The 22626-nt window shown below is 43.8% G+C and overlaps 1 protein-coding gene across 1 annotated transcript in view; it reads left to right on the forward strand.

The window, feature by feature from the left end:
- Window positions 1-22626, forward strand: part of GRM7 (glutamate metabotropic receptor 7) — a 229659-nt gene that overhangs the window by 140148 nt on the left and 66885 nt on the right. Inside the window, exon 5 of the mRNA XM_068408860.1 lies at window positions 18252-18392. Coding sequence (XP_068264961.1) covers window positions 18252-18392 — 141 coding nt within the window. The remainder of the gene's footprint in view (window positions 1-18251; window positions 18393-22626) is intronic.

Genomic DNA, 22626 nt, shown 5'->3' on the forward strand with positions numbered 1-22626 from the left:
CTCAGGTTGGTGTTGGAGAACAGAAAGAGTGCCCGGCTACTCACGGGAACGGTGAGATGCTGCGAAGAGGAGCAAGTGTGAGCTACAGGAGGATTTGGGGCAAGCAAAAGCAGCTGTTATGGAGTAACGATGGGATCGGGATCGTGGTAAAAACGGGAGATGTTGCGGCAAGTAGAACAAGTTCCCAAAATTTCAAGTGCCAGAGGGAAAATGGAAGCAGAATGAAAAATTAAAAGAAAGGTTGAGACTTCAAAAAACAAGTGTTTTGGCTTTGCAGTTCAGCTGAGCTACTGTCCTTCAGACTAGCCAATTCCCGTACGGGGTTGTCTTTTCCTGAGGCAGTGATAGTCTGGAGACAGTTGTTCGTTTGCTGCATTTTCCATTTGAAGTCCCAGAAGCTTTGTAGACCATCCAAACCAGCAAGAAACAAAATACAGAAACCCTCCCTGAATTCCCGTGGGTTGGACCATCCCTCCAGCCGCAGACTTCCGCAGGTGATGGCTGGGATGAACTGCAACCCTTTGTAGGTGGAAATGAACTTCTTCCAGACTAATCTCTTTAATCACAAGCTGACCTTTAAGTATTCCACTGCCACTTCACCTCTTTGTGTTTCAGTAGATTTAATAAACTTCAGAGCATTTGCTCCTCTTGTTATCACTTCTGTACCCAAATCTAATTATACATTTTAACTGCCTGGGGTGGCTCTCTTTATTACACCATGTAGATGTATGTAAGTGTTACCTGGATGACCCTCTGATTAAAGGTGATAATACTACTGGTCCCAACGTCAATTAAAGTTCTCCTAGCAGACTCCTGACTCAAAGTCAAGTTCCTGAATTCTTTCCCTGGAGGAAAAGCAGATCTTTCTGCCAGTGATAAGAAGATACCTATGGCATGAGAGATGGCAAAGCGTGATCTTTTTGTGCAGCACTTGCTGAATTCGATACAGAAAGCTGTTAGACAGTGAATGTCCAGAAGATACTCAAGTCCGAGGAATGGAGTCAGGCAGATGGGCTTGGGTTTCAGAATAAGTGTCTTTACCCTTTTTGTTTTCTTCTTTCCCATTTTTTCTTCTAGTCTAAGCAATATCTACACTTCAGATTTTAGATTTGCTTATATCAGTCTGTAGTATCTATTCAGATTAAACTCCTTCAGGAGTAGGTAGAACAATAACATTCAGGATGTTGGTTGGACCTTCGGAAGGTGACTACAACTCTCTGCATGGCAGCCCAGCAATATATTTTTATCAAATGCAGTGTCACAGCTGAAATGAGGAAATAAGCAGCTTTATTCCTGCAAAAATATTCCTATTGTGCAACTCCAAGATTTATCCTTTCACCATTGGTCCGTGCAGACCTTGGGTGAGGTGCTCAGAGCTTGCCCGGGTGTCACAGTGGAGGTGACATCCCTGGGCTTCCCCTCCAGCCTCTCCCTCAAGGCTTAGCACAGGAAGAACTAATACCTGGTAAGCCCTGATTAATACCTGTTAGTATCCTGTTAAGCTCCACATGTGAAGTAATGAAAACTAGTGTTTTCAAGAGATAGTAGTAATTTTGGATGCTCTACCCAATCTGATACACTGAGGTTTGCAGGATCTGCAGAAAATTTTGAACACCTTTTTTTTTAGGAACTATGAATCATTCAAAAGACCTAGAGATAGGACTAGAACAGAGAGAAGTGATTTCTGAAAATCATGGCCATATTTTTAAGGAGTCCAAATGCCTCCAGTAGCTCTTACAAAGTTTCAAAAATAAATAGATATACTTTCCATGAATTAAAAATGTCTCTCTATTCGGGGATATCTTAGAAATTGTTTTCCTCTTAACCTCAACTGTAAAGTGGATGAACAACTATCTGCTCACCTCTTGCTTTCTGTTGTTCCTGTGCCTCTTTCTGTGCAAATAGTTTCTAATTGGGCTGTTACCCTGTGGTCCGTGTTGTTAACATCCGTGCTACTGACTTAGCGCTTTCAGATATCCAGTTCTTCCTCTAACTTTTTTTCTTTTAAAATAGCCTTCCTTATCTTTCTTACTTGTATGTGATCTGTTTTCATGGACATCAGCTCACAGTGAAATGAAACCAAGGAGAGGAACAGCTGTAAGAGAAATACAGAGGCTAATATATATATATATATATGATGGTAATTATTTTGAAGTCTGGCAAAAAGATTTGCCAATGATTAAAAAAAAATTGTTCATGGTCTGAGTTCAGAATTTGATGCAACTAAACAATGAGATTCAACTGGATTTAAGATTAATGATTCAATTCTGTGGATGTGGCTGAGGTTTGCAGTCTCGTGAAGCGCTCAGCTCTGAGGTTAAAGGGTGGCTCAAATTCAGCACGAGGAAGTGCTTAGCTAGTTAAAAAAAATAGAAGTGTTGCAAGTGCTGTAAACCGACATAACTGTCCTTGAATTTTTCAGTTGTTTGTCTTCCAGATAGATGGTGAATCATGTTTTTAATGTTTCTTTTTATTTCCAACAAGAGCTGATTTGCTTCGTTTTTGTTTGGGCAGTATTAAACCTGGACAATGGTTGTTGTGTACTCACCTTATAAAGTAAGTAAATACAGAAAAGCATCGTCTGTTAAGAGAGGTTTGTTATTTCACCCTGTACTTTTTGTCAAAAAGATGCTTTCAAATGGCACTTCGTATTCCTTATAGAAAACCTGTTAGCTGGCCAAGCACGGGTGAAGGGAGAATTTACCTTTTTGTTCTTCTGTATCAATCACACAGTGTTTAAAGTCATTCTACCCACAAACTTGTTGGGAATGCATCCTTCCCAATGCTGATGAAGGCATTAATTGCATTTAAATTAATACTGTGGTTACTTGGGAATCCAGGACGCACTTGCAGCCATGAAAGGTTTATTGCGTATCGATTCCAGCCTGTTGAAAAGTCACTCTGGGAGTTACGATGAGCTTTGATTCCTCCTGACTCCAGACTCCAAGGAAATGCCCCCCAGCACTCCAAACCTGAGCTCCTGGGAGGCATGCAACAAACCCAGCTGTTTTTGTGACTAAAAATGTAAATTCTACATCAGTTTAGTGCGGTATTTTGCCAAGTTTCACACCTGGCTGTTTTGTTGCGTTCAGTTATCAGAGTTCTTTTGGAGTTTCTTAGATAGTCTGAAGGTGTGAGCTCTTTAGAGCATTAGAGAGTTATCTGCCACTGCTTGGTGCCAGACACAGCCCATAACCACAGCAGCATTAGCAAGAAATGTTGTCTCAAACAGGGATTGAACCGGTACCTTTTCAAATGGCGTTGCTGCTTCAGAAATAAGGGCGAAAGCTCTAATTGAACCATAAAGAACAGCTGTAAAACAAAGATTTAGGGAGCGTTCTCTTTCGCCCCTCCAAGTGCAATAAACTCACCCAGCCTACGGCAGAGCTGGCTTGCTCCAAATCGAGGTATTCTCTGATCCGAGCCAGCTGTTACTCATTCTGGGGGTATATGTGTGTGTGCCTCTGTACCTCTGTGGTTTGTGGATTGCTCCCAGGGCTTGTGTTGGCATTTTCTCTTTGATGTTCATGTTCAACTGTTATTTCAGGACACTGGAGATTGTGTGGGTGGTTGTTTTGAGAGAAAGACATGTGTACACAGACACACAAACTAGAATGGTTGGTGCTGTAAGAAGAGGTAATTCACAGGATAATATTCAGCTATTGATCACTGTTCAGATGTTCCATCAGTGGTCTTTGGCTTGAAATGCCCTGAATTGTATCTTCTCTGGATGTGTTTAAGACAAGACTGGACATGGCACTCAGTGCCATGGTCTAGTTGCCATGCTGGTGTCAGGGCAACGGTTGGACTCGATGATCCCTGAGGTCTCTTCCAACCTGATTGATTCTGTGATTCTGCAGAACAATTTTCCTCCCAATGATCTAACGCTGAAGTTGTCCGAGTTGTCTGTTGGACACATTTGGGCAGAGTATTTCCACCCAGAAAGGAAGGGGTTTATTTTTAGAAAGCCTGCTGTCTTTGTGTGCCAGCTCCTGATCTCCATGGGATCTGGTAGGCACCCCAAGCCTCCTCTGCAGAAGGCATTACTGGGTACTGGGGATCAGAGTGGCTTCACGGGGGAGCTTCTCCCTCCGCAGAGCAGCCAGCCACGTGCTGCTTTCCAGCCTCCTTGCAAGGCAGCAGAGCCAAGGGCACCTTAGGCTGGCACCCAGCCTTCCCCTCCTCGCGAGGGGTGTTCAGCAGCACGGGGGTAGCACACAGCAAGCACGTGAGGAAGGCAAATGGCTGTCTCCTGTACAACCCCCCCCGAGCAGGAGATCCTAGTGTCTTCTAGTGCTGTTAGTCTTTGCTGCTGTGCAGAGTTTCAAGCCTTGTTTGTTGATAGGAATTAATTTTCTGTTCATTACTAAAATTGGCAGGGTTTCCAGGGTCTGGGGAGTGAGGAAGCTCAGGGACCTCACCGGACCCTGCAGGCAGAGCTGGCTCATGGAGGATTATAAATAATAATGTTTTAGTTTGGTGTTCTGTTTAGGCATAGAAACAGGAGTCAAGAAAAGATTTTACCCCCTTCTCCCACTCCCTGAGAGCAGTACTGGCCCCGACCCCACGCCAAGCAGAGCACTCGTGTTGTGTTTGCCTCCAGGACTCAGCGCAGCCGATGCAGGGAGCTGAGAGGGTGTTACGGGACCGAGCTGTGCCCATAGTCCATCTCAAGCATCATACCCCACGTCTGCCAGCACAGCAGGGTCTGGATCTGGGGCTGCTTCTGTGGGGATGGGGAGGGAGAGGCAGGAGCTCCCCTCTCCTCTTTGTGTGAGAGTTACATCTCTCCTGATATTTCTTACTATAATTTAAGAGGTTAACGCAAATTCACAGGAAGTATATTGGCGGAGTATTTGTTTTGCCATTTATATTTCATGTATTTTTCATATAAAAAAGCAATTGCAGGAGTTTTCTGAAATAAACCGTTCCTGTTTTAGGTAAAAATAGCCATGAATGGTCCCAAATATCTAGTTTTAGAAATGCCATTCTGCAGGAGGGCTGAGAACCACAGGTTGTTCCTAATGGAACAGATAATTTTTCATCTCTGACATACTGCCTTGGCAAAGCAGAAAGAGTTTAATATAGTATGTAGCATTTCCAGTGCAGTGCTGGTGGACTGTCTGTGGATGTTGCGAAAGAGGCAATGAAGAGTGACACACACTTGAGCAGAAGGGACCGATGGTCTCTCTTGATGTTTGTTCATGTTTGTGACAAATTTGGGCTCAAGAAAGGGCTCTGAGTAAGGACTTTGTGATTAGGTCCATGGATACTAGATGACCATTCATTTTCCTTTACAATTATGACAGCGTTTTAATTTGTGAAGCTTCAGACACTGAAGTTGGGGGCAGTGAAACACAGAATATAAATACAATCTGCTTGTACTGTAAGGTGATGCAAGAAATAAAAGGTTCAGTCATCAGTCTTTTCCACAGGGGTTATTTTTTGCAATAAAAAATTAAAATAACATTAATATATTAGAAATTAAAATGAAAGAAAGAAGATCCCCTGCCATCTGCTAAGTAAATACCAGTGTAGCCCGTTGGAGGAGCATCTGTGCAGGGAGAGGCAGCAGCCAGGACGCAGAGTGCTCCTGTGCCCCTCAACACCCAGCTGCCTGCCAGGGAGGGAGAAGCCAGGGTGTTCAGCACGCACCGCTTCTGCTCCTCTGAGAAAGGGCATGGGTTTTATCAGAAATGTCCATTACATCTCATGGGTAATTCATTCAAGTGTATTAAATCCTCTACCAAGATAACTTTGAGTCTAACGTATTTGCAGGAACACATTATTTCCACTCTGCTTTGTTTAAATTTAAACTGAAAGAGGGGAGATTTCGATGAGATATGAGGAGGAAATCCTTCCCTGTGAGGGTGGTGAGACCCTGGCCCAGGTTGCCCAGAGAAGCTGTGGCTGCCCCCTCCCTGGCAGTGTTCAAGGCCAGGCTGGATGGGGCTGGGAGCAACCTGGTCTGGTGGAAGGTGTCCCTGCCCATGGCAGGGGGTTGGGACTGGATGGGCTTTAAGGTCCCTTCCAACCCAAACCATCCTCTGATTCTGTGATTCTATGAAATTCATACATCTCAACATCCTTTATCTCAGCAGCTTTTCCATTACTCTTTACAAATGATAATAAGTATTAACTTGTTTAATATTTCCCTTCCTCTTTGGAGTCAGGTTTTCTCTGTCTTTGAAAGAAATTGAGAACAAAAGTTCCTAAATTCTCACAAGAAATTTTTCTCTTATGGTATTTCTGATTCTGTCACTACAAACTAAAGAGATTCTCTCTCTAGGCCACTTAAAATTAGTCTCTGAAATCCTCTGAGACTTACTTGTTCTTTCTCTTTATTAGCAAGCCGGAAAAGAAAGACTACTTCACAATGTCTCAAGCAAAGCAAAAATAAAGAAGTTTGAGGCTTTTATTAGAGTAAAATGCAAGTATGGCATCGCTCTTTGCAGGGGTGCCTACATTATCCATTCCAAATGTATTCACTGTCACTATTATGTGTTTATTAGTGTCTGTTTTCCTGCATGAGTAGCTATTGATTACCCTCCTAGTTCTCGCCGTGGGGATCTGGAGCATCCCAGGAAAGATCTCATGGGCTCCAGCTTCACCAGTGCTGGGGCTCCATCCACACCAACACACGTGAATTGTGTGTTTCTGAGACAGGCTGAGCCCCACCAGGTGAGATAGGTTCAGACTCAAAGCTAAGTGTGCTGATTTTAGGAAGCCAACTGAGATTTGAAAGGGTTGCTTGGTTTGTTTTCCTTTTAGTTTATGTTGTTAATGCTTGAATGATTATAGGCTTTTGAAAGTAATAGTTTAGGAAATAATACACATAATAATACACATCATTTCCTTAAAGATGGTACAATGAATGCTGAAGTGCCCTCTTCACTCATGCTGGGTTTGCAGATCTGATTTGGGGACGTGTTTTCATTTTGTTGACTGACTGCGTGACAACACTCTAATGACCAAAGGAAACGGAAAATATTTTAGAAAAAAATCCTCCATGTAATCACATATGCTAGCTCTTTAGTAAAGTGAAGCAAAGCCCATGGATCGATGACCTTGATCTCCTGGTAAGGTGGATAAACACAACCCTTTTGTCTCATAGTTAAAATGTAATTGTAGGATGGTGAAGAACTATGTGTTTGCAAGTCAAGATATCCCTCTGTGCAGTTTAAGGAAATATGTCTTGAAAGTGCAGTTCAGTCTTTGTTTCAATTAATTTAGGAAACTAAAGGTTTCTACTATCTCCTGTTGCTCTCTCAGCTCTGCTTGTGGTTCAGCAGTCGCTCGTTGTGCACGGTCCTGATATATCTCACCTTCCAAAAAGTAACTGTGTTAGAATTTGTAAGAACGAAGTAGGAAGCAAGTGAGTGGCCTCAAATGGATTATTCCTACTGAAAAGAGAACGGTGTAATTGCTTGTGAATAATGAATAAGCCTAATTAGAGTCAGTGTTTTGCTATTACACTAATAATAGCCACCTGTAGTGCCTGGGCTTCAATATATTCTCCACGAGCAGGTATGGTACCAGCATCTTTGCTTCTCTGCACTGAGAGAGTGGATGAGGTTCTTGGCTCTCTTCCAGCATGGCATGTACGTGAGCACCTGCGACGCAGTAAGCTCCCACAGCTACTTCTGAAATGAAACTGAGCTTTTATTTCTATTTCTCTCTCTCAGTTCTTTCCTGGGGTGCTTACAGTGGTTAGCCTATTCCAAATAGCCTCCAGTTACCCTTGTAATGAGGAAATACTTTTAATCTTTGTTTTCAGGTTTAGTCTGTGTTTCTCAGTTTATTTACCACTTCACATAGCATAAATTTCCAAAGAAAAATATTTTAGGATCTCATGGAAAGAGTTGCTAATGGCATCTGTTAGTTGTTGACATCCCTTCTGTTCTTCAACGTAGGTGTGCTGAGGCTGCCACGTAGGCTTTGTTGCTAAAGATATTTGCATGGAAAGAACCTGTTTGTTCTCTGGCTTCATCCCTTGGTGTTTATGGTTCCGTGATGGTTACAGCCTGCTGCTGTGTAAAGGAGTCAAGGACAACAGAATGACGGAGGTATTGTGGAAAGAAAGATGTTGAAGCTACTTCTCTGTGTTAGTGTGAGCAGTGATGCACAGCTGAGACATTGGGTTAAAGGGAACCCAGATCTGTGGGGTGGCTGCTGGCCCCTTCCCACGCGATGGGCACTCGTGAATGTGTGTTGTTTGTGTCTGGAAACGGCCTCTGGGACTTTCCAGGTGCCATAAGCAGTTACTTAAGTCAGAAACTAAGTAGTGAAATAGCCTCTTTGCAAAGTTTGTTGGTTTTGGTTTTTTTTATTCCTGGAGATCTAGTGGATCTATTGGACAAAAGCGAGGAAGAAATGAAGCCAGGTGAGCTGGGAGCGCATCTCTGCGCCTGGCTGGTGGCATGGGCTTTCTGCCTGGCGAGATGGCACCTGGCTCACAGGGGCCACGCTCAGCTCTGCTGTGTCACAGGTGTGTGGGCTAGAGCACTTCAGAGACCCAGCTCTGGCTTAGGGTAATTTTCAGTGACAGCATCTACTCCAGATACTCATGTTTCGTGTACTCTGTTCAAGTTTGCATTAAGCAGTTCACTTGCATGGGGCCAATGCAAAGTTTAATACCATACTGCAGCAACTTTAATTTGTGGAATTAAATTGATGTGCTTTATTTAAAAAAAAAAAAATCTAATTCACACCTGAACTCTTTCTTTAATGTCTCCTTAGAATTTAAGTTACGTTTTTAGCTTTGGCAATTACTTAAAGCGCTGATGTGTCAATCCCTAAAGAGAGAATACTTGTCTCGAGTGTTGCCACTTGAAATTTTGGGAAGCCACACAGATGTTCATCTCCTCATTATGGAAATAATGTATTTGGTTAATGTGTTGGTATGAAGAGAGGGGAATACAAATTATCTTGCAACTTGAGAGCCATTTAAAAGTTTCCTTGTGTTTAGACGGCCTTGTTCATCCCTGCTAAGGCATCGCTAATGAGAGAGGTCCCCTGAACCTGCCAGGTTTGGCAGCAGCTCTGCCAGTTGCCAGCTCAGCTGGGGCCCCGCTGTCCCAGTTCCAGCAGCTCTGCCCTGGCTGGTGCTCGCCATCCAGGGGACATATTGTTGGTATTTATCTTCTCAAAAGATCCACGTGCTCCTGCCTGGGGACGAGGCTTGAGTTTCTCTGCCGAGTGCTGTGGTTGCAGCCTCCTGGCTTCTTGGGTGCACGTTGAAACATCGAAAAATAAGGAGAGGATCCAAGCCAGGAGGTGGCCGGGGGCACTCACCTGGTGGTCCTTAAGGCTGGCCAGGGTCCCACGGGGGATGCTGAACTGGGGGTGGGGTAGCCCTGCAAAATGGAGAGGAAAAAAAATAGAGGTGGTGAGGGGATGAGGAATGGGTGCCTAGAGGATATGCTGCTCCTGAAATATTTAAATCAACTTGGAAAGCTTTTTTGCCTTCCCTAACAGCTGCAGGGTATTTCACTGACAGGCGCTTGGGGTGATGCGGGCGTTCCTGTGCGGGGCTCAGGGCCCGAGTGATGGCACCGTATCCCCCAGCCTCAGGAGCCATCCCCCTTATCTTGTGTTCTTCTTTCCACATACGAGTCCGAGCACCTCGAGGTTTGGTGTGATTAATGCTCACGGGTGGAGTGGATGCTGAAACTTTGTGTTAGCAGCATCGGCTGTAAGAGGGAGGGGGAGAACAGTGATTACATCGCTCTGTCTCACCTCCCAGCACGCTCTGGCTGGCTGGCGTTGATAAAGCTGCCTTATAATCAAGAAGTCACTTGTCAAAAATCAAGGCAGTAACTTCCTTTTTTTCTTAAAATCTTTAAAAAAAAAAAACAAAGGGAAAAATGTAATGGAGTTTGCAGGTAATATTTTCTTAGGGGTGTTATCTCAAGGGGAATTTGAAAATATGATTGATAGCATATATAATAGTTTAAACTGAGACGTGGCACTGCTGTGCACGTCCAATTCTATCAGCTCAGTGGCACGGATGGCCTCTGTTGTGCCAGTTGATGTGGCTCCACCTCACTACGGTTCACAGCTCCGGCTGGCAGCTCTCTGCCGCGTGTGCTGCTGAAATGATGGCCCTGCAGAAAAGCAGCATCACATTAAGGAGCATTTTGGAAGAGTGTTGTTACCTTCATCGAGCCGGTGTTACCATGTCAACAGTAAAAAAGGTGGCGACTCTGGATGTCTGGTTTGCGGGGGGGGCTGTGTGTGTTCCAGCGTGGGGCTGTGAGCGTGCATACAAATTTTAGGATACACAAATATATTTACACGCGCTGTGATTATTCCTGTTGACATGGTAACACTTCAGCGAGGCACACACAAATGTGTACAGAGAAAGAAAGAAAATTAACTCTGTGTATTGAAGGAATTGAATGCAAGGAAATAGTATTTGAAACCCAGCGGACGGTGCAGCCGGGGCCTCGGGCCTGCGTGGCAGGAGCCAGGTACGTCTCGGCCTCCATCGGTACGTGTCTCGGCCTGTTCTCCCGCTGCAGGCAGGAGGAGGACGGGCTTTGATTTCCTTTCATGTTTTGTTTGCTGGGAAGGTACAACACTGCGAGAGAGCATTGATTTGGGTTTTGCAAGTTGATTTTCAGTGCGTGTGCCAGAGCAGCCCAGCCCGGGGGTGCGCTGACCGCCGCGGGGCTGGTGAGGACTTCACGGCTCAGGATTGAGGTCGTGCATCGCAGGGTGATGGAAAACTACCTTTGTGTAGCACGGCTGTCGGTCCTGCGCTTGACTTGTCTGCTGAACTCTGTGCAGCGGTGGTTGGTTGGCTCATGGTGGTGGTTGGCACGTGGCAGTGGTCATGGTGGTCTCCTCCACGGGCAACTCTGACCTTCCGTTCAGGTTACCTTGGCATGTTCATTAGGTGTGCTGGTTGGCTTATATTTTTTCTATTATTGCTAATTTTAACCTGTTGAACATCTTCAGGGGTTACTCCAGTTGCTGCATTACAATGTAGTGGGATTTCTGTGTTTTCAACCTCGTTTTAAATTACGCAAGCAGGTGACTTGAGCGTAAATGCTTTTAATGATACGCAACGTGCATTTTGTCTGCTGCTGCTATCAAAGGGAAGAAAACCACTCTCATGCTCTGCGTTTAGACCTTCTGTATCTCTGATTTTACTGCTCTGCATTATTATCACCCTCCCACCAGGGAGGCAGTGGAGTCACCATCTCTGGAGGGGTTTAAGAAAAGACTGGACATGGCACTTAGTGCCATGGTCTAGTTGCCATGGTGGTGTCAGGGCAATGGTTGGACTCGATGATCCCAGAGGTCTCTTCCAACCTCATTGATTCTGTGATTAAAATGAAACAGCCCATCTGTGGAGCAGCTTCTCCTGCTTAGTCAAAAAGGGTGTGAAGGAAGAACTCGGAATACTGGTGGGAGGAAGACATCAATGCATACAAAGGATTTAGTTAAATAGTTAATTGCAAATGAAAAACTGAAATAACAGCTCAGAATCTGAGGTTACTAATAGGGAAGAGCAATCTGCATCCTGACCCGTGTTCCTGACTTGCCACCGGTTTGCTCCGTGTCCCTGGGTGACACTGTTTAACTCTGCTTGAGTTTTACTGCTGCCAGACAGATTAATGCAGAAGCTGATCTCTTTTTGAGTAAAGCAGAAAGCAACAGATAATGTCAAGAAGATTGGGTAAGCAAGTGAGGGAAAGCAAGCTGTTGACTAAGTTGCCTTGTGATAAGTATTTAAAAAAAAGCAGCTTTTTGCTGATCTTCAGGTCTGAAGGGAAAAAAAGAGTACTTCATGGCTGAGGTCCTGGCAAGGCAAATAGTCCATTTCCAGTAACTGGGTAGCAGGAAAGGATGAATTACTGGGAGAAACGTTCTGCTCCTGGATGTATTTTTAAATCTGGTCTGTTTGGCCTGATTCTGGTGATCATCTTTACAGCAGATACAGATCCTCGCTCACAGGAGTAGGCTTATGTGAGCAGCGTTCCCCCTTGGCTGGGACTCTGCATATTGCGACTCATAAAAAAATCATTCATTCCAGCAGCAGGAGTCGTTTGAATCAGAAGTGACTTGTACTGGTGTCAGCTTCAGAATTCCCTCTGGCTGAAAAAGCAAAAACCTTGTGCACTAGGAAGTCTGCAGCTGTTCGGGGGAAGAGGAGCACAAGCCACCTTCATCTTCTGCCCCATAACAACCCTCTCGATGCTCTGAGGCACAGATTGGGTCTGTTTGTTGTTCATAAAGGAAACGGTGGGTCCCTCTGGGTTAGAACATCAGCCTCCTGCTCGGGTAGGAGGATGTGCCTGAGGCCATCCAGGAGACCACAGCAGCAAGAGAAACTGGAGATGGGGACGGGCTCCGTGATGTGTGTGGCCAGTACAGGAAAATCTCATCCTTGGCTGAGGCCTCTGCCTGGTATGGCAATAAAAATGACAAATCGGAGAAATAAATTCAGGGTTTTCTACTAACTGTTTATATTGACACGAATGGGAGCTCTGTGAAAGTGAGACGTGCCCGAGGGCAATAAAATGTAGAATAATGAATAGGAATATACTTCTGTATTAACCTTTCTATTGCAGCACTGGTGACACCACCTAGGTCGTGATCCCATTGCCGTGGCAGCTGTATAATTTTATAGAAGTGATAACAGTGATACTTTGCCAATGTACCTCTCTTTCCATAGTAGAAGTTTTACAGCTTAAAATCCCAGGTTTGCCCCAAGTATGGCAAGCTGAGTTTCCTTTGTATGTGCTTTGTGTCATGTATATAAAAAAAAAAGTCAAATGTGACATTAACTAAAATACCCTTTTTCACTGTTCTTATTGGCAACCATTAAAAAAAACAGCTGCAAAGCATTTTTATGGCATGAAGGAAGTTAATAAAATCACTTAATATTGTGGCCTTTTTATTGAGTCAGAAGGTCAAGAAAATATCTGTAGCCTGTCTTAAGAGCTCCGTAATACTACGTAGTGGGTGGCTTGAGCAACATAATCTGAAAAAAGACTAGCTGCCTTAAATTGATCTTACCATTGCACACCTAATGCTTTTATCCCAAATTTAATATCAATAAATTAAACTGCTTTGGCTTGAAGGATAAGAAAATCAGAAAATTATTTAAGTAGCTGCTTTCAACTCACTTGGCATCAGTAATCATAGTAAGTGATGATTTACTAGCTGGGTAAACAGAAGCTGTGGAACTCGCAGTCATTAGTGTGGACGTACTTTGGACAAAATAAAGAGGATAAAAATATCCTAAACTGATAAAATCACTGCTCGTACGGAGTGGGGTCAGTGTGTTGTATTTGCTCACAAGCCACACGGGCTGAGAATGAGCACTCCAGGCACATGAGACATGCTGTAGGTCAACAACTTTGTGGTTTAATTAGGCTTAATTATTTTCCTTGTTAAATAACCCCAGAGCCCTCAAAGTCGCTGCTGACACGTGAAACACACACTTCACAGCGTGTGCCAGTGATTTGGTAAACGAGAGGTGGCAGAAGTCTCTCTTAAAAAGCACCTGGGTCATTCACGCCAGCAGCACGTCGCCATCGGGGATCTTCACGCCCGCCGGTCACCTCCTGGGTACTGGGAGTTGTCCCTCGCCTGGCTGTCACCAGGCGACATGACATTGGGTCCCTTTCCCCTACTCCCCCCCCGCCATCACCTGCCTTTTTTTTTTTTTTTTTTGTTAAATCTGTTTCATCTCTGTGTAGTTAATTTATATATTTATCCTGGGGTGGAAAATAAATGAACCCATTAGGTAGTATCATCTCTCTATGTGTAAGAATAATGATTTAATCAAATCACAGTGATTTAAAGTAATAAGAGATTTATTTTAATTTGTAAAATCTCATAAAATAGCTATCTATATCTCTTAGAGGTATTTGGAAAAAGTAATTTTCTTAAGTATGATATATGGGGAACACTGGGAAATGGCTAAATCTTGTCACCTAAGTGTGGTACTTGGCCATGCACAAGGGTGAGAGGTGATTATTTTACTTTTACATTGCAACATCCAGCTTTTTTGTTTGGGTCATCTGATTCCCTGACCCCTTCACCCAAAACTCTCATGTTTAGCACTATGTGTGTAAGTCGTCCTAATGTCTGCGGTTCAAAAACATTAAACTTAAGCACACGCTTAAGTCTGTCATTGTAGAGAACACGTTTGCCTGTATTTCGACTTTAATATTTATGAATCATATTAATTAAAAAAAAGTATCTCAAATTAGATCTACATTTCAGCTGTCCCTCTGACTCACACCAACCACCTTTGGTAGGATGGCTTGTGTTTGCCGGGCAGCTCCGTGGTGCGTGGGTAGCACAGAAATAGTCCTGGCTGGTGTGAGATTTGAGGTACATCGTAGCCTTTACAGGTAGTGTTCAAAATACAATCGTATAGACACGTAACAGCTTTCCTGGACAAACTGTTCTTGAAGAGGAGTTTAAATCATGAAACTCCTCATGGGATTTCCTAGTCTGCTGACAGGGCTGGTTGTGTGGCAGCAATATCGCCACACTAGCAAATAATCAGCATTTGCTGAGAGCTGAATATTTGGGGTTTGCTTTACTTATTAGCCATGCATCTAATATGAAGTTTAAAAATAATAAGATCTTTAAATTGATACTATTTTCTCTTAATTGAAAAATATTTTTCCTCCAGTTTTCTTTTTTTTTAATAAAGTTACTTTAAAGTACATCTAGCACAATTACCCTTCTGAAAATAATGGTGAAAAAAAATGAAGTGGTAGTGATTTGTTGGCTCCAATCCCAGAGCAACAAGCGTGGTGTGTGTTCAGCTCAGGGTATTTCAGACAATCGTAATAACTTCTCTGACAGTGTTCTCAGGAATGATATAGGGGAAAAAACAGGATAAAACCCATTCTAGGAGCAGTGGGATTCCACTGAGCGTTCTTTCCTAACCTTTAAGTTGGATGAAAATCTCATCCACTGTGAACTGGCGCAGGACCCCTTCCACTTGGTCCTGGCTATGGGGGACCTTCCTTGGTCCTGAGCACGTTGGGCAGGAGGGCAGTTCGCCAAGGTGATGCCTTCTAGAGGTCTTCTCCAGGGTTTTGGCTGCGTGGGAGCAGCAGTGCTGTGGTCTGCAGCGCAGCCAGAAGCAGCGAGTGGGTGCACGGTGCTTCCACCCAGTAAGGAATTCACAGAAACTTGTCCGGCTGCTTCGCTGCGTCCCTCTGTCAGTCAGACACTTGCCAGCTTGTCTTGATCAGTAGAAAATAATGATAAAGAATGTACACTCTTTAATAGGGATCTATATTCCTTCTTGAGAATGTGGAGGGATCATTAAAAAAAATCAATGAGAATGTTATTATTTGTTATTAAGTCTGTAAAGGTTTACAGTAATTCTTATGGAATTCTATTACAGTTTTATCAAGACTTATTGATTTTATCTTATTAAGTTATAGAGCACTTTTCCCAGAGGTCAGTTAGTTTGGCACGTTGATAAGGTATAGTGTTCCTCTTTCTGAGCCATATATATATTGCGGATCTTATGACTTAATATCCCCTTTGAAATGCTCTTTTAATTATGAGTAAAACTAATACACATGGGTTTACAGGAAAACAGATTTAGCTTGTGTGTACCTAAAATCTAAGAGTATTTTCTAAATTTTCTTCTGACCCATCCACACGAATATATTTCCTTAGGAAATTTCATCCCAGAAGTGCAGAAATTGTGCTGTCTCTTCTGAAGGCCATGCACAGAAACATTCATAAGTCACTAATTTGTCGTTTGTGGCAGGAGAGTTTTACTAAATTACTTCCCTAAAATGTGGGAAACCCAGGTTAAGTCCCTGCCTTAGCATAAATAACAGCAGCAGGAGATCAGGGGTCTGTTCTTTTCCTGTAACTTCATGCACTTTTATTCTGGAAAGTTTTCATTTCAAGCTGCAAAAACCATGTTAAGGGCTGGTGGGTGGCTGGTGATGGTTCCCATCCCGTTTTGGGGCTCTGCTGGCAGGTCTCCATGGTTTGGTTGCCGTCCGTCGGGTGCTGGCTGCCAGCCAGGCAGCACGGCGTGGCGTTGGGATGGCTCGTTGCGTAGGGTTTGCCATCGTTCTGAAGCACCACGATGTGTTTGTTGCAGGAGACACCTACACGTATTTTCTAGTGAGGCTGCAGGTAAAATTTTAATTTGCTTTCAGCCCGTTTCTGGAAGATGCCAACGCTTATTTTTCTGGTTTGATTTCTGGAGGTGGTGTACGCTGTGGTTATGAGCAGTGGGCTTTGGATGCGAGTCATGAACTGCAGACTCAGAATTAGGAAAATATATATTATAGCTAGGTCAATAGTACACAGAGCTAATACAAGGAGACAGATTGACCCCACTCCTAATCTTCTTTCTTATTTGAAAACATCTGTTTACACGCTGTCTATTTTTATCCCACGGTGGATGGATTGCTCTGCTAATTTAACGATGCCATATGGTTTGCCTCTGACTCAATTTCAGTGTGTGGAGTGCCAGATTGAGACAATTTACCCACCTATTTCAGCGAGAGAAATTGTTGGCTGTGGTGCAAGGAACTTTTTTCTCTCTTTCAATGGAATATGTATTTACTGTCATTTCTAACTGCAAATTCAAAAGGAACCGTGTGATCATGCAATATAGAGAGATGGTTTGGTATCTCTAAGAGCTTGTTGCTTCTGTGTTGCCACCCTCTGCAGTGCTGGTACAAGCTGTAAAGCCAAGCAAAGGGACAAAACAGATATTCTGAGATTTGTATCTTCAATGGATTTGCACTTTCAGGATGCCAGGTAGAGCCTCTGTGTGCAGCCAGCATTTTCAGGTCCTCTTTAGGACTGATCTGCTTTATCCAAGTCTCAGATTTGCATAGTTTGAATACCTCAACAGCCTTCGTAGTAAAAGGAAAAACTCTTTTGTAACTGAACTTGACCTGGGATTGCAGTTATGGAAGGTTACATGAGAAATACTGAATGTAAACGGTCTCTGCAAGCAGAAGCTCTGATGTTGCTCTTTGCAGGCTGAAGACAGGTAACGTGCACTAACGCGTTTGTCCTCATGCAAACCTTTTGTTTCCCAAGCAAAACCAAAAGTCTACTGGGATAGTAATAAAATAGCAATGTTGTTGTGGGAGGGTGGTGATCGCCGCAGTTAGTAATGTGGTGTTCCCCTTGGTCTGACGTTACCATTGCTTGTAGGGAAAGTGAGTATTTGTTTTAGAGTTCTGTGTTGTATTGTGAGAAAAATCCATTAAAATGAGCATGATCTTTGAAGGAGTGTTGTCTGAGCTGGTAAAGGGTATGTGGCTTGGTTGTAAACGATAGAATTTGAAAACTTGATAGAGAAAATCCCTGTACTATGGCAGGTCTAATTTGTTATCAGAATTCAATAAACTGTATAATTTTGTAGTACAGTTTTTACTCCTTTTATTTGCCCTCCTGGTTTGTAAGCCTTCAGATATACCTTTTCTTTAATCACTGTATATATACAAATGTATATGTATGTACACACACACTTGTGTGTAGGTATACATTTCTGAAAAAAAATAAAGCCAAAGCGAAGTGTGTTTCTCTTCTGGCAAATGGGTGAGGTGCTAAAGAGAGAGAGAATATGGTTAAGAGCCATTAAGCTGTCTGTGGCTACAAGGCTTCAGTAACAAACTGCATCTCTCAGGTCCAAGGAAGGAAACCTCCCCCCACACTGCAGGATGTCTAATCCAAGCGTCTGGTAAATCGTGGTGATCCGCAGTTACCTCGCAGAAGTTTTGCTCTCTGAGTTTATCTGTACCGTTGTGAAAGGAAATTAAGGGGAAAAATACATGCTAGCATAACAATAATGTGCACTGATAGTGGGCAGTTCAGTCAGATGAAGCTGCTTGCTCTGGAGGTCTGGAGAGGCTAATTACAGAATTGGTTGTATTGAGCTCAGCCTAATATCAGCTGCACCATCTCATTTATTTTCATTCCGTATTGGTGTATATCTAATCCATGCTTTTTGCTTATAACTCTCTTTTATATTAATCCCTGTTTTACGTAAACCTTACCTAGCTTTATACCTCGCAATTAGTAGCAGCGTAATTTGCTTTCAAGATGCAGCTGATTAGATACAAGATGCAGCAGACTTCCTTCCTTCCCCGGTCACCTCGTGTGGATGGAGATGTGAACGTGTGCTGGGTGTTGAAGCAGATACCAAGAGTGTCTGTTCCAGGCTGCAGTACCCCCATGCAGTACGAGCCAGACTTCAGCTCTCTGCCTGTCTCCTTCTCCAGGGTTCGATGCCTATTTTACCTCCCGCACCCTGGAGAACAACAGAAGGAACGTGTGGTTTGCAGAGTACTGGGAGGAGAACTTCAACTGCAAGTTGACCATCAGTGGGTCCAAGAAGGAAGACACGGACCGTAAATGCACAGGTAACTGCGTTCACTTCACCCTCCTCGTGCTGCTGGTGTGGGCTGCGGTGGGATGGCTGCACAGCTGGTGTAAGGAAGCTTGGCCAGAGACATTGAAAAATAAATTGAATTTTTGTAGGTTATAGAGAAAATGGAACATCAGCCTTGCAGGACAAGAGAAGTAGATGGAAGGAGTCAAAAATACATTATTCTATGTCTTGCTTTTTCTGGCTGTCCATCCAGCAGGATAATCAGGATTTTCCATGGGACCCAGAAGTACGTTTGTTTGAGTGCAGGGTGGCTTGGGGGCCTTTTGTTGGTTCGTTTTAGATGCAGAATATTTCCACAGCTTGTGCTTCATCACCCGGCTGCAAATCACAACTTGGCCACTACTGTGTCAAAGCACCGTCCGCTCCCGGTCACACGCTGTCCATGTGTGCTGGAATTTACCTTTTGAAGGAAATGCACCTGTAGGAAAGTATTAGCACAGCATAAAGTTGTTGATCAGATTTTTGTTCTCACTAACGTTAGTTTAAAAATTAGAGTTAAATCAATTTTTGCAGCCTCAGCTCAGCAACACAGAAAACACCCTGTATTTGTGGCTGAGGCTGATGACCTTTAGTAGCATCTTGTTTGACCTCTGTTATTTTCTGGTGGCTGACAGATTCCTCCTCTTTTTCCTTTTATGAGGTACCACCCACCATCTGAAATATGATATTCTCCAGGAATTCCTGTTTCAGATCGCATGGAGATTCAAGGAATTATTTATAGTTAGAGATGCCCAAGTAATAGTGGGGACAGTTTCATTTTCAACCGAGTTATGCACTTCTCAGCTCAACCCTCTTAATGACATGGGGTGATACAGTTCTTTGAAGTGTTTGTTTTGAAAGGAAACGATGGGAGAGACGCGTGTTCTTGGAGTTACTCCGACCTGACCAAGCGCTACCGGATGATCCACGGGGACAACAGCAGCGTTGCCAGTTCAGTGATCTTGTGCTGAATTGAGGGTACTTGGCCAGAAAAGGATCTCTAAAATTCAGAAATATAGGGATTCTGCCCTCAGACTGCCAGCTCCCGCTGTGTGTGGTGTGACCGTCTGTGGTGTGGGGTTGGGGCATTTACTCAGGGCTTAAAACGCCGTGGAGAAGCTCCGGCCAGAGCGTGTCTCCTGTGACAGATGGCAAAGCCAAAACGCCGTCTGACGCCCGCCTTGCCCTTGCCTCCCTTTGCCTTTCCTTCCCTCTCCTTGTCATCTTTCCCAGCAGCAGTTTAAATGCGTTATGTTGAATAATTGCCTTGAATTTTGATGGAAGGAAATTAGTTCATGGGAGGATATGTTTTACTTTGATTGAAAACTTTCCATATTTCATATCAGCTGCTTCTGGTTTCCGTTCATGGATGGAGTAGGAGTGTTGTGCCTAGAAACGGTGCAGCTCCCGCTGGGAATACGCTGCTGTTAAATCTGGCGTTTGGAATCTCCCCCAAAGGCTGGAATTTGACTGAAAATTGCTAAAAGATCTTTAGGATAATTTCTAAAAGTGTCTTATCACCCGTGTTGTTTATGCCATCATTTTGTCACAGTTGCTCACAGCCCGTGCGTTCTGATGCGAACACAAACACGGTGTTCTACCATGGCGCAGAGTCAGCAGGAGCGTTTGTTTTCGATGGCTAACTTACCCTGTCGAGCTGAAATGCCCCATTATGGCTCGATATTGTACCAAATGACATGCCCCGACATCTTCCTTCCCTCTTCTACAAACTGGAGTAAATTGTGCATCAGAAAAAGCATTAGCTTTGAGTTATATTGCTAGTAGGAGAGTCGTAATGTCCCACTGATGTAATAATATTATGAGTGATCATCAGCGTTATTTTAAAATTTGATTGGTAATTTGTAATGCAGCGAGGTAGTAGGCTACAGGCCATCGGTTTCTGGCAGCAATAGTGCTCCTGAGCACCGGCGTGAGGTGTGGGAGGCTCGTGCTGCAAATCGAGATGCTCACACGTAGCAGGGAGCAGCTCGGTGCTCGCGGCCGCAGGCTGCCGTCCAGGAGGAAGGCTGCTCTGGGAAGGCACCCTGTGGGCACCTTACCTTGTCACGTCACAACTTCCTGATGGATTTCTATACGCAGAACTTCTACATTAATGTCACTTATTTAAGCATGGGAAATTTTCCCTGATTGATATGATTAAGATGTCGAATGAGGAAATGAAAATACGTTTAGCCTCTTCTCCCAGGCAAAGAGGACACAGCCTCAAGCTTGGCCAGGGGAGGGTCAGGTTGGACATGAGGAAGCATTTCTTCTCAGCAAGGGTCATTATCCATTGGAAGGGGCTGCCCAGGGAGGTGGTGGAGTCACCATCTCTGGAGGGGTTTAAGAAAAGACTGGACATGGCCCTTAGGGCCATGGTCTAGTTGCCATGGTGGTGTCAGGGCAATGGTTGGACTCGATGATCCCAGAGGGCTCTTCCAACCTCATTGACTCTGTGATTCTGTGTAAGGAAGCTAACAGCAATATCTTGTCTTTTTTTTCACCAGCAGTCGAGATGGCTTGTACTACGAAGCCATATGTTAGGGAAGGAAAAATAATGAGAAACAAAAGACGCAGCAAATAGCAGAGCTTGTGGATATCAGAATATTATTTATAATTTGACTACAAAAAGTGATCTAGTGCATTAATAGATTAGCAAAGTGCAATTTCGTATGGCAAGAAAAATAGTTTTCAAAATGCTATCAAAATCCCTCATCTCAGGAAAAAATAAATTGTCTGAGATGTTTCAAGCAACTTAATGGCAGATGGCCGATATCTAAAGCATTTTTTTAAACAAGTGCCAGGAGCCATGGTGTGTGTGATTCACTCTTTATGAGAACAGCTTTAGGGTGTTCATTAGGATGAATATCTGTTGGGCTTGAGGGTGTCGGAAGACCTTAACTGTTCCCAGTGCCATATAAATCACGTCAGGAAGAGGGGCTAAATTTAGCCTGGTTCCTGCTGGCGGTGTTGAGGGCTGTGGGCGCAGAAGGTGCTCCAGCTCCAGCGCTGCTCAGGCTTCGGGGTGGCAGGTTCACACAAACGATGCCAGGGCGAAACCAGAGCTCCATCAGACTGTGGAGGTCCAGGCTTTGTTGCTCTCCCTCTTACTATTTTTTTTTTTTACCCAACAAGTTTTAAAAAAGATAAGCAGGTTTTTTTTGTTTGAGTTTTTTTTTTTCCCCCCAAATCTTGGCCAGTGATATTAGATCTTTCTACCCAACCAAGTCCTTTTGTTAATGCCCACTCTCATCATCTGTAAGCAGTCCTGCCTAGGCAGTCGTCCTAAACTGTAGTCCTGTCCTAAGCAGTGGCTAGTCAAGGTGCTGACATACAGAAATACTTAACAGAATGGTGGCTGTCATGAATCCTGTATGCAAATTGTAAAATAATTTGCTTCAGGTCAAATCCTCAGCTCGGATACCCTTTCTTGGCTGCCACTGGACACAGCAGGATTTCCGTGCCAGTGACTCGGGGCAGTTTTCACCCAGGATTTTGTGGTGTACAACTGATGACACAGGCAGGAGCAAAACAGCCTTTGGTTAGCTCTCGTTACAGAGATTGCTCTGTGCATTTTCTCCTCCCGGCTCCAAGGTATGAAATATGTATTAATGTGTGGTGTGAAGGTATACAATATTTCCGTGCGGAGAGGGTAAGGGCTAAAATTTATCTTATTTTGCTTGCCCTGCAAGCTATGAATAAGGTTAAAGGGCGGACCAGGGTGGGAAACTTATCTTCTCGATTACATCCCATGCTCTGATGCAGGTAAAGAAGTGGTCTAGGTAGTTGTTCTCCTGCTTTGGTGGTATGCCCTGCCTCTGCCTCCCTTTCTCAGGACACCTACGTAGTGTTTCCCTGCTAGTGAGTGGGTGATCTGTATTTTTGTGGCATGTTTCTGTTGACAACTTCTGCTTTTTCTTTTCTTTCTGATGGTGATTGTCTTTCCATGATCTTGGTTATAGGCTCCCTCTCAAATTGCAATGTTCAAGGGGGGAAAAAAAAAATCCCAGGCACATCTCATGAATGAAACAATATGCTCTCAATAAACTGCATTAGACTGAGTCCAGCCCATCTTTGGGTGACTCCTCTACCTTCTCTGGGCCCATACAGCTACAGCTGTAGCTCAGAGACACTAAGACTTACGTGAGGATGCATGGTTAGCCCATGTCTGACTTAAATTTGAAACCCAGGATTTCAGTTCTCTGTTCTTTTACTAGATTGTATTG

This window comes from Nyctibius grandis, chromosome 10 (genome assembly GCF_013368605.1).
Source record: "Nyctibius grandis isolate bNycGra1 chromosome 10, bNycGra1.pri, whole genome shotgun sequence".
Taxonomy (NCBI): Eukaryota; Metazoa; Chordata; class Aves; order Nyctibiiformes; family Nyctibiidae; genus Nyctibius; species Nyctibius grandis.